Source organism: Sycon ciliatum, chromosome 10 (assembly GCF_964019385.1).
Source record: "Sycon ciliatum chromosome 10, ocSycCili1.1, whole genome shotgun sequence".
In the NCBI taxonomy this organism is placed as follows: domain Eukaryota; kingdom Metazoa; phylum Porifera; class Calcarea; order Leucosolenida; family Sycettidae; genus Sycon; species Sycon ciliatum.
In genome coordinates, this window is record NC_088652.1 from 12,337,852 (window position 1) to 12,350,772 (window position 12,921).

General features: G+C 49.6%; 1 protein-coding gene across 1 annotated transcript; it reads right to left on the reverse strand.

Annotated features, from left to right (window-relative positions):
• Nucleotides 1-1,889: 1,889 nt before the first annotated feature.
• Nucleotides 1,890-12,880, reverse strand: LOC135826075 (polypeptide N-acetylgalactosaminyltransferase 2-like). The gene is made up of 2 exons (XM_065338714.1): nucleotides 11,746-12,880; nucleotides 1,890-3,790 (listed from the first exon to the last, which is right to left on the reverse strand). Exons 1-2 carry the CDS (start codon nucleotides 12,520-12,522, stop codon nucleotides 2,867-2,869), a joined length of 1,701 nt encoding a protein of 566 aa, XP_065194786.1. The 5' UTR covers nucleotides 12,523-12,880; the 3' UTR covers nucleotides 1,890-2,866.
• Nucleotides 12,881-12,921: the final 41 nt, after the last annotated feature.

Below are 12,921 nucleotides of genomic sequence, written 5' to 3' on the forward strand. Positions count from 1 at the left end.
TTCAAAGTTTCCCCGGGAGAGGTCAATGTGGTTCCAGCACTACCAACCAGTGAAACAGGGACACGTACAGTACACGGTACTTTACAACTCCCTTGCTACTAACATCAGGCGGTGGTGGTGCGAACGCGCCTCTTCTTTATCCACGAGGCTGGGTTTCATTAGCGACCACTATAATTATCATCATCATTCTACAAACAGCACTGGCACAAGGTCACAGTCTAGTTGCTGTGCAGCAGCATAAGATAATACAACACTATAATAATCATAGCTCTCAGTCCGAGAATCACTCTGCTAAGCAAGATGACTAAAGCATGCCCGACACTGCTTATAGATGATCAGTTCCACGCATACTGTAGTGTCTTGTGTGACAAGCAACTGCATGTCTCATATACTGTAAAAGCAGAAATGTTTGGTGGTGCCATTTTTCGGTATTCTCCAAAATCGGCGGTTCGGTGGTTCACTTCCAGGTAAGTGTTCTAGTACTGTACCGACATTTTCGGTGTGTTTTGTTTTAGGTAAAAATTGTCGGTACCAAAGTTACCGAAAACAAAACACCACCGGAAATTTCTGCTTTTACAGTACATGTACATGTAGAACTTTTCAGAAGGCTGTTTTGAATACAAGCCTGAGTATGTAGATACACTGTTGGCACTTAAGCCTGGTTTTAGTGTTGACATACACTACCTGGTTTGAATACAAGCTCGAGTGGAATAGAAGCCTAGCCCTGCCATCAGCTCCTACAGGAATACGCCCGGCTTTCATGCACGCCATTACGCCACACACAAAGAAACACAGATGAACAATACGGTATTATACCATACATGTACAGTGAAAACCTGTCCAAGCTGACCACTCAAGCCAGAAACCTTTAAAGAAATGTGTCGTAGCCGCAGTGGACTGGTCTTCTGGGACAGGTGGTCGCCGTTTACAGGTTTTACTTTACAATACTGTACAACACGTTATCTTTGGTGGAACTTAAATTTCGGTATTTTTGGTACAGTACCCAGGAAATCTAGATTGCACCTAAGCGTATGCACTGCATGCGAAGGGAATGCTGGTCACCTAATTCTACATCACACCTGGAGCCTGGCAGGTCCCGGACACCGACATTTTAATACAGTCAGACCTCGCTTAACCGCACACATCCGTTTTCCACACAAATGTCCGGATAGGCGAGGGAACTGGATAATCGGACACACACACACATACTGTATGTATGCATGGCATATGCTGTAAATCGGTAACCAACGGTTTTCTTCCGGATGGCGAGGGATCCGGATAAAAGAGGACCGGATAAGCGAGGTCTGACTGTACACCGAAAATTACATGTTATACAGTAGTACAAAGGCAGAAAGAGAACAGAGACAACCGGCTAGGCAATTGTTGTAACGCTGCGTTTGATGCACCTAGCAAGGCTAAGGCAATCCGGAGACAATTGAGGACTGACCTACAGTAGTACAATCATGTTGCTCACCTGAAGGGAATGCTGTATACGCCACATGCATGCAGCAACTGAGCACAGCTTTGCAGCAGGTAGTAGCAGTAGTCAGACAGAGCCATCGAGCGGTAATCCACACGTTGCAAAGGTAAATGGTAGCTGATGCAAGAGTGAAGCCTCTTTGCTTGTCCCTGGTGAGTTTCCTTTGTCCTGTAACAACAGACATCATCGCGCACAACCGACAAGGCAGACTTCACGCAGCACATAACGTTAGCATCGCGCCAGGGCACACTAGCTGGCTGATGAAAACGCACACACACACACACACACACACACACGCACACAAACACACGGACGCACGCACGCAAACACACACACGCACACAAACACACGGACGCACGCAAACACACACACACACACACACGCACGCTCACAATCAAGCACTAGCAAGTCATCGCAAGCGTTTGTTCAGTTCACAGAACAGCAACGGTGTTGGCACGGGTCTGGAATCTATTTAACCGCCATAATTCAAAATACAATTTAGTGTTCAGAATAGTGCGGAGTGTAAGTTAAACCTACCTTACCATAAAAATCATGTACAAAAGCCAAGTAATAGGCGGCGAGCTAATTACTCAGTGAAATACAGCCCACATTTGGGAAATCTGAAGCTCATACACATAATTTAGAAAAGCGATCCTGTCAGCTTTTCTATTATTGTTAATTATGTATACACATGAAAGGCTTTCTGAGCAAGGTGCAGAAAGGTGCAGAGCTAACTAATCGCACGGGCAGACAGAAATGGCAAGCAGTACTGCGTGTGTGCGCCGCAGCGAACACACGACAGCGCACAATCAGGTTCGGACCAGCGGTAGCGCAGGGGCCCGTACAATCAGCGCACGGGTCTGGGTAAGAGGTCCAGCTAATGTAGCGCGTATGTACAGAAATTCAACCAGCAATATCGGGCAACAACACACACTTTATATCGAAAACAAAATTTGATAGTACTTGGACTTCCAGTCAGTCTGCTTTCCTCATGCAGCTCTGCCACCATGCCACTCAACAAACTGGCTCCCTTCTATCGCCTAGAGAGGGATGGCTCAGAGCGATGCAGCAGTATAAGTGGTGACATTTGTTGGAGCTGTCCACGGTGTCGCTACCGATAAGTCTCAGGCGGGTAAGAAGCTTGGGCCGTCCGAGATCGCACGCACACACGCACGCACGCGCACGCACACACACAAACACACACAAGGCCAACGTGTATGTGCGATGCTCCTCTCAAGATGTGAGTGACGAGTGCAGGTGGCACAAAAGGCCAGCGGTCACTAAAACACACCTAAAGGTGAAGCCGAACTCCTGGCGCTACAGCAGTCAACAACCATATGGTCCGCAGAGCTGACCAACCAACGCATCAGCCGCGAACGATGACAATCACGCTTCATCGTCCTTGTCCTCTTCCTTGCTGTCGAGATTAACGGTGAACTCCCAGCGTTGCGTGTACTGCTGGCTGTCGCAGCGCTCCATCGTGATGGTGTTGTCGCGCGAGTCCATACAGAGCTGTGTGCCGCCGTGCTGCAGCGTCTTGTCGTCGCGATGCACCCACGTGCCCGTGTCCGGACTCTGGCCGCCCTGGCAGCCCTCCAGCACCACCGCGGTGCCGGCCGTGCGCGCGTTCACCGCCAGGCACATGTCATGGTTGCGGATCTGGTGCTGCCGCGTCAGCGCAAACTCCTGATTGCCGCCGGACGTGTGACACTGATACAAGCCCAGGCCCTGCGCGGCCGTGTGACCCAGCGTGTCCAGACACTGCGTGCCTTGACGCAGCTGGCCGAACGACACGTCCGAGCTGTCCGGGATCTCCAGGCTCGGGTACACCGTCTCCAGGTACCAGCCAAACGACTTGCAGTTCAGGGTCTTGCGCAGCTGCCGGCGCTCCTTAAGGCTGCCGACGGGCGTGTTGCGGGCGCCAGGCCGTGCGGCGTAGTAGAAGCGCTTGTACTTGTCCATCCAGACCTCAGCCGCGCGCCGCGTGTTCTTCATGTACGTGACGCCGTTGCCCTTGGGAAAGGAGTACGGGTGGCGCTTGCGGAACACGTGGCCCACGCGCGAGCAGGGGATGATCTCGAGACGGCCGCCGCACTGCCACGTGCGGAAGCTGATCTCGAAGTTCTCGCCGCCCCAGATGTCCATGTTGCCATCGTAGCTGCCGCTCTTGTAGAACCAGTCACGGTTGGTGGTGAACAGGCCGCCGGCGATCATCGGCGTGGCGATCGAGTCGATCGGCGTCTTGCGCGATGTCTTCTGCTGCTGCGTCAGCGGGTCCCACTTGAAGCGCATGCTCCAGTCGAATCCACCCTGTGAAACACACACACACGTCACAAAAGCATACAACAGCAGCATGAGTATGGACATGGACAGTAGCAGCAGCAGCATTAGCAGCAACAACAGCAGCAGCAGCATTAGCAGCAACAACAGCAGCAGCATTAGCAGCAACAACAGCTTATCCTTCAATTTTGCTGTTCAACTTTTGTTCAAGTTTTGAATGTTTTGCTCTCCTTGCATTATATCAGCATTGGTTTGTGCGTTCAATAAAACACCTTTTAGTAGTAGCAGCAGCATTAGCAGGAGCAACAGCATCAGCAGCATCAGGAGCAACAACAGCATCAGCAGCAACAGCAGCAACAACGGCATTAGCAGCATCAGCAGCAACAACAGCATTAGCAGCAGCACCAGCACCAGCAGCACCAGCAGCAACAACAGCATTAGCAGCATCAGCATCAGCAGCAGCAACAGCAGCAACAGCATCAGCAGCATCAGCAGCAACAGCAGCAACAGCAGCAACAGCATCAGCAGCAACAACAGCATTAGCAATAGCAGCAGCAGCAGCAGCAGTAGGAACAGCAGCAACATCAGCAGCAGCAGCAACAACAGCATTAGCAGCAACAGCATTAGCAATAGCATCAGCATCAGCAGCAGCAGCAGCAGGAACAGTACCAACATCAGCAGCATGAGCAGCAACAACAGCATCAGCAGGAGCAGTAGCAATATCAGCAGCATGAGCAGCAACATCAGCATCAGCATCAGCAGGAGCAGTAGCAACATCAACAGCAGCAGCAGCAACACCATGCAAGGTACAATGACGCTTCAGCACAATGTACCCTGGATACTATAGGATATTATATACCGTATTGTCTCTAATATAAGCACAGTCTCCAATAATAGCACGTCTCCAATAGTAGAACACCTTGGGGCGGCATTCAAAAAATAAAGTGCTCAGTCTCCATTATCTCTTAATTTGCTGGCCAAAAATCCTATATATAGGATTTGAAAATGTGTGCCTTTTATGCCGTTGTTATTGGTCATCACGACCAATAATAACGGCATAATGGTTTTCATGGAAGTTGTAAATATGTTTGAGGCATGAATGTTTACATTTTAGATTCATAGGGCGATAATATTTCTGATGAATACCCATTTTCAGCAATAATTGGAAATTTGAGCATAATTTTTCAGCTGCTGTCATGGAAAGGACTGAAGCAGTGAATGTGCAGAAGAACATTGCAGGTGTGGCACGGGGTGGTTTCTTGACGACATATCGCACATGCCGTCACGAAACTACCAGTTTTAAGGATAAAACAAGGTCCAATAAAATCTCAAATCCTATATATAGGATTCGAAAAATAGGGCACAGGCCTTAGTAATATTGGGCAAGGAGATGAGCCTGAGATGTTAGTGTTTGAAAAAATTATCTTATTCAACTCTCGATATCTACTGAGACCTAGCAAGGAAGAATTGGTCACATACTTTTTGCTATTCTCATGCCACACCCATTTTGAGTTGAAAAATATGACCAAAATCCTGTATATAGGATTTAGCAAATTAAGAGATAAGCACACTGTGTAAATTCATTATCTGTACTGGCGAAAAAACCCTGAAACGTGTGTGTCTGACATATAAATTTGGCATGGCAACATGCCTCTGAAATGAGGTTGAAATAATAATGGAACAGTCTCCAATAAAGGAACGTCTCCAATAATAGCACGGGGCGGAGGTACATTGAAAAAATAAAGGACCGTGCTTATATTAGAGATAATACGGTAGTACGGTATTTTAGAGAACCTTGCACTATGCTATACCCAGCATAGGGGAAGTTAAGGCAAAAATTAAAATTTCACCAGTTGTAGTCTTCGGGGTGCTGAGTCGAATGGTCTTGGTCCGAGAAAGCTGAGACGCTCCCTTCTTACTTGAATCCTAATCGAACTCGCTCACTTCCACCGAAACTGGGTGACTGCGCCCTACGAGATGGGGATTTGTGTGCAAAATGTCACTAAAAGCGCCATTTCGTTCTTATAAAAGCACGGATGACCGCGATTGGCCCATATGTTGTAGTCTTTTGGACGCTGAGTCGACTGGTTTTGGTCCGAAAAGGCTGCGATGCAGCTTTCCTCCTTTATTCCCAATCGAACATGGTTGAACAAGCGGTCACGTGCTCCTGCGTACACCAGTCACCTGGTCACCGTGCCTGCAGGGTACAACTTACTAGCCTGTTTGACCTTTTTTGGGTGCACTCCTGTCACTCGAGTTGAACCTTGGTGTGAAATTTGTCGCCTGCTGGCGTGGTGACCAGGTGATTTGGGCACCCAGGAGCACGTGACCGCTTGTTCAACCATGTTCGATTGGGAATAAAGGAGGAACGCTGGATCGCAGCCTTTTCGGACCAAAACCAGTCGACTCAGCGGCCAAAAGACTACAACATATGGGCCAATCGCGGTCATCCGTGCTTTTATAAGAACGAAATGGCGCTTTTAGTGACATTTTGCATACAAATCCCCATCTAGTAGGGCGCAGTCACCCAGTTTCGGTGGAAGTGCGCGAGTTCGATTGGGATTCAAGTAGGAAGGGAGCGTCTCAGCTTTCTCGGACCAAGACCATTCGACTCAGCACCCTGAAGACTACAACTGGTGAAATTTTAATTTTTGCCTTAACTTCACCTTTAACTTAGGATATATACAGTAGATGGGCTACACAGTACAGATTGTTGCACCCCTCGAAGGTGTGTTGTTCTGAAGTTTCACCATACCCTGAGCAGTAGAAGTCGGTTCTTTTTTTCCATCATAGGGGACCACACAGCGCTTGTGAACACTAAACAGCTCACCCGCCACACTCCGCGACAGCAGGTAGCTACTCCTGACAAGCTTGTTTCGTTCCATAAGAAGATCAGGGGAACGCATCAGAGGAGATGCAGTTGTTGATTGATTGGGGTTGAACTAGAAAACACTACTTTGTACAAGAGTTGAAGATACATGTACTGGCGCAAGGTAGCAGGGTTAATGCGACCTCCATTCTACACTATTCCGATTGTGTTAGATTGTCGCATCTGTGAGTTAGCTGAGTGCATACAGACACAACTAACAGAAGTGCTAAGTCTATCACGAGGAGAAAGAGAGGTACACAAATAGTTTGCGCTATAAACTACACGTCGATACTGGAGCGGTGACAGGCATAGGTGTGAAAAAGAAGCCAGGTGACAGCCAACAAAATCAAACTCGACTACTAACGTCACATCGCTTTGATCCTTGCAGCAGATGTTATCATTCTGATCAATGGCGCCTCTGTTCTACAATATTCCGTGTGTTAGTTTGTCACATTATGCGAGTTAGTTGAGTGTATACAGCTTGCGCCACCATCTTCAACCAAGAGTGCATACCCCTCAAGACTGTGCAGCTCGACTATGGGTGCTGTCCGACAGAAGTTATTTTGATGATGCAATGCGTACTTCACACGTATTATCAGGCGTATCCTCAACCCGTGGTGGACAAAGCCCCGTTTGAGGCTGTACAAACTAGTGCAAGGAAAAACGTGTGCTGCGTTGACACCCAGTACAAATGTCGTAAATCTCTGGTGCACGGAGCACTGCATTATAAAATGATGTCAACTTGAAATTCTGTCAGGACAGCAGGATATGCTGGAGTTGCACACTCTTGGGGGGGGGGGGGGGGGGGGGGTATGTACTCTTGCTTCAACTTGCGTACACAACATTATATTCTCCAGAGCAGCCCTATCATTCAACAACTGTATCGCCTCTGATGAGTTCCTGGGATCTTCTCCACATTTAAAAGACCCCTTGAGCGATCACCCTACACAGGTTACATTATAAAGTGAAACCGGTCTAAGACGACCGCTCAAGGGACCTTCTAAACGTGGTCCCTGTTACCAAGCGGTCTCCTTATCCAGGGTCATTTGACTGGAAATAGCATCCCTTGGTCCTGGTTGCAGTGGTCTTCTGGGACAGGTGGTCGCCTTATCCGAGTGGTCGCTTTGACAGGTTGTACTGTACAGCGCTAACAGTGCCAAGAACCTCAGTGATAAGCTGGACAAGTGGCATCGCCGACTGCGCAACGTACTAGGTACACTACCCTAACAAGATCTCGAATGCAGCATTATACCAACGGACAAACCGAGCACCCATCAGCACAGTATGCAAACGCCGTCGGCTGTAGTGGCTGGGAAATGTTGTGCGCGAGGATCCTGGAGCGGCCTCCTACGAAGCCCTGAAATTGGCCCTTGACACATCTAGAATCAAGCACCCCCGCGGTCGCCCCCGAAAGGGCTGGATCGATGTGGTCCGCGGCGACCTCAAGCCCTCGGGAACCTCTCTCTCGCCGACTGTATATCTCTGGCAGCGGACAGAGTTGTTTGGTTGGATACTGTTGACAGACGCGTGAGCCCCGATTAATCGGGTTATATGCGAGCTGTTGCTATTACGAGTACAGTAAAACCTGGTTTAAAGGGGAAGTTAAGGGGCCGTCCGGGGTTACCGATTGTTTTTACAAAACGAAAAGTTTTAGTATTTTTCAGCCCCCACCCACCCACCTATCTTTTCTGCAGGTAAAACGAATTCCAATAAAATATTGATGTCAATTTTCGACACCCAGAAGTAACTGGACATTCTCCATCTGCATTCAATAATTATTTTCAAAACGAAACTCCATCAAACCCACCCACCCCCAAACGAAAACATTTCGTTTTGAAAATATTATTGGTAACCTTGGACGGCCCCTAAGGCCCCTAAGGCAAAAATTAAAATTTCACCAGTTGTAGTCTTCGGGGTGCTGAGTCGAATGGTCTTGGTCCGAGAAAGCTGAGACGCTCCCTTCCTACTTGAATCCCAATCGAACTCGCGCACTTCCACCGAAACTGGGTGACTGCGCCCTACGAGATGGGGATTTGTATGCAAAATGTCACTAAAAGCGCCATTTCGTTCTTATAAAAGCACGGATGACCGCGACTGGCCCATATGTTGTAGTCTTTTGGACGCTGAGTCGACTGGTTTTGGTCCGAAAAGGCTGCGATGCAGCGTTCCTCCTTTATTCCCAATCGAACATGGTTGAAGAAGCGGTCACGTGCTCCTGGGTGCCAAAATCACCTGGTCACCACGCCAGCAGGCGACAACTTTCACACCAAGGTTCAACTCGAGTGACAGGACTGCACCCAAAAAAGGTCAAAACAGGCTGTAAGTTGTACCCTGCAGGCACGGTGACCAGGTGACTGGTGTACGCAGGAGCACGTGACCGCTTGTTCAACCATGTTCGATTGGGAATAAAGGAGGAACGCTGCATCGCAGCCTTTTCGGACCAAAACCAGTCGACTCAGCGTCCAAAAGACTACAACATATGGGCCAATCGCGGTCATCCGTGCTTTTATAAGAACGAAATGGCGCTTTTAGTGACATTTTGCATACAAATCCCCATCTCGTAGGGCGCAGTCACCCAGTTTCGGTGGAAGTGCGCGAGTTCGATTGGGATTCAAGTAGGAAGGGAGCGTCTCAGCTTTCTCGGACCAAGACCATTCGACTCAGCACCCCGAAGACTACAACTGGTGAAATTTTAATTTTTGCCTTAACTTCCCCTTTAAGCGACCACCCCACGGTGCAAGCAAAAGCGGTCGTTAAAGCCAGGCGGTCTTTAGAACCAGGTCCCACAGTTTCTGTGTAGAACTGTCCGTGCATGGAAAAACGGCCGTTAACCCTTATCCATCCGACAAAATCGCTGAGCAGGCCAAAAGTGCAATTTCACGACATATTTTACCTTCAAATTATCATAACTTTAGTCTCCATTGGCCGAATTCCATGATCTTGTGCTTCCTGGAAAGGTCCTTCCGCGACGAATGCACAGAGCCCACATTCGACATCTATAAAGCCACAAGTCGAGCGCCGCCACTTGCGAAACTTGCCCCAGCGCCAGATCTGCGGGCAGAATCCAAATTGTCTCGCCATTTCACTCTCCTCCATCGCTGGACTTTGAATTTTTGTGTACAGAACATTTATTTGGTTTTTACATCATGAGCATGTGCTTGGTGACGTAACTGTCATGCAAAAAAGAAAAATCTGACTTTGAAATGTTCCCGAGCACAGAAAATTCGCAATTGCCGTGATTTTACTTTCGGCGGACGATATCGTTGCAAGGGAGCGTCGTAGCTCTTCGGCGATTGTTTGAGACGATAGCCTGGTGTTTTCTAATGGCGATAGACCCTTCGATCATGGAATTTGGTCAAGAAATGACGGAGATACGGTGGATTTACTGATCGACGGATAGTCGTAGATTTTTGACCGGTCGGACCGATAAGGGTTAAAGGGGAAGTTAAGGCAAAAATTAAAATTTCACCAGTTGTAGTCTTCGGGGTGCTGAGTCGAATGGTCTTGGTCCGAGAAAGCTGAGGCGCTCCCTTCCTACTTGAATCCCAATCGAACTCGCGCACTTCCACCGAAACTGGGTGACTGCGCCCTACTAGATGGGGATTTGTATGCAAAATGTCACTAAAAGCGCCATTTCGTTCTTATAAAAGCACGGATGACCACGATTGGCCCATATGTTGTAGTCTTTTGGACGCTGAGTCGACTGGTTTTGGTCCGAAAAGGCTGCGATGCAGCGTTCGCCCCTAATTCCCAATCGAACATGGTTGAACAAGCGGTCACGTGCTCTTGCGTACACCAGTCACCTGGTCACCGTGCCTGCAGGGTACAACTTACAGCCTGTTTTGACCTTTTTTGGGTGCAGTCCTGTCACTCGAGTTGAACCTTGGTGTGAAAGTTGTCGCCTGCTGGCGTGGTGACCAGGTGATTTTGGCACCCAGGAGCACGTGACCACTTCTTCAACCATGTTCGATTAGGAATTAGGGGCGAACGCTGCATCGCAGCCTTTTCGGACCAAAACCAGTCGACTCAGCGTCCAAAAGACTACAACATATGGGCCAATCGCGGTCATCCGTGCTTTTACAAGAACGAAATGGCGCTTTTAGTGACATTTTGCATACAAATCCCCATCTCGTAGGGCGCAGTCACCCAGTTTCGGTGGAAGTGCGCGAGTTCGATTGGGATTCAAGTAGGAAGGGAGCGTCTCAGCTTTCTCGGACCAAGACCATTCGACTCAGCACCCCGAAGACTACAACTGGTGAAATTTTAATTTTTGCCTTAACTTCCCCTTTAAGAGCAGGTCGTCGCTAAACCCAGAGGTCGCTTACACCAGGTATTACTGTACTAGCAGTGCTCTAGTACTTACCACTAACTGAGGTTTCCCAGTACATGTACTTGCAGCTCTACATGTACTACCGTCTCACTTGCAACCTGCCTGGTACTACCCGTACTACCGTATTTCCCCGTAAGTTAGTTCTCCCCAATGACTTAGTACCCCCCTATAAAAAAAATACACTTTCCACTGCCGAGGTTATCACCCCGAAAGACAGTTCCCCCCGAAAGATAGTAAGTTTGTACCCGTCCTACATGTACAGACACCGTACAGTACATACATCATATGCACGGACACTAGAGCTGCGCAGGCTTCCCACTGCGTGTCATTTACCCCCGATAAAAAAAGTACTCCCCGAAAGATAGTACCGCCCCCGAAAGTTAGTACTCATGTGGCTGCTAAGTTCGTAAGTTAGTACGTACTAACGTACGGGGAAATACCGTACTGTTGTGGTCTGATTGAAATCCGGTCGGACGACCGTGGCCGGTGCACTTGCTGCCTTAGCGCGTACACACACTGCAGTTCATGTACGCACTGTAAAAAACGGACGAGCAGTGCTCACGACTGCAAGGCCAGTGCCCCGTGCCCGCTTCACTTCTCAACGGATTTCAATGTCCACAACAGCAGCAATTCCACACTAGGGTACCTCATGTATTCTGAGTGTTTGAGTTGAGGTAACCTGATGCGTAAGTGGCTGCGGTGCAGTCTGTGAGTGCTTAGAAAAGTAGCAATTCCAGTGGAAACACCCAGCCGCACAGCACGCTAAGCCAGCAGCACAATACGTACCTGGAGATCTGCCGACGCGCCGATGTACTCAAACGTGTCCATGCTGATGACGTCGATGATCGGGCTGACCACGCACGAGTGGCACTCGTGCACGCGCTGCAGCAGCGGCTCCAGCCAGAGCAGGTTGGGCTCGACGTGGCTGTCCAGGAAGGTCAGCACTGGCGCCGTAGCCCGCGCGGCGCCCTTCAGGCGCGAGCGGATCAGGCCCTCGCGCTGGTCGTTGCGCAGCACGATCACCTTGGGCAGCTTGGCCAGCAGGGTGGCGTCGGCCGGATTGTCGCTGAAGTCGTCCACCAGGATCACCTCCTTGATCAGGTGGGCAGGCGAGCGCCGCAGCACCGTGACGATGCTGCGCAGGATGGCGCTGCGCGCCTCGTTGTGGAACGTGAAGATGACGGACGTGGGCTGCAACGCCTGGCTGTATTCGGACTTGCGGCCGCGGCACAGAGGGTGGCGCGTGTCCGGCACGTTGCGGTAGCTGCCCAGCTTGTCGCTCGCCTCCTGGTTGAACGCGTTGGCGCGGTACGCGTCGCCGCCCGGCTGAACGCGGGTGGCGGCGATGTAGCCCTCCTCGTCGAAGAGCGCGATCGAGCGGCCGTCCGTGTCCCTCTCGTGTACTTTATGGACGCTGGCCTCGGCCACGTCCCGGTCGGAATTGTGCGCAGAGCCACCACTACTACTACTTGACCCACTGCTCAGCAGTCCATAGAACATCACCAAGATCCACACAATGGCCGCCAGGAAGATCAGCACGCGCATACGCCGTGGCCCCGCCATTGTGTCACTTCAGACGTGTACCGATGGCCGCGTCCGCACAGATAACAACGCGCCGCGTGCACCAACAACCAGCAGCGAAGTTACACCAGCCTTTTCAGCATATTCCAGCCCAAGACACAAATACTGGAAAGAAATTGTTTCCAGGAGGATGTCCACCGCCTTCCTATTTGCAATCGGCGGCTACAAAATACCACCGTGTATTGCTGTCAACATCTATCCTATACACAAGCGTTGGAAGGTAATACTAATAGGAAAATACTGAGACAATACACAGAGATAAATTATGCTATCTCAAATTATAACAAAGGAAGATAAGATGCATGCACGGTATACCGGTATAACGTGAACGCTGAAGGCTGAAACTGTGAAAGTGTGACTGAACATGGAAACGCTGAATCT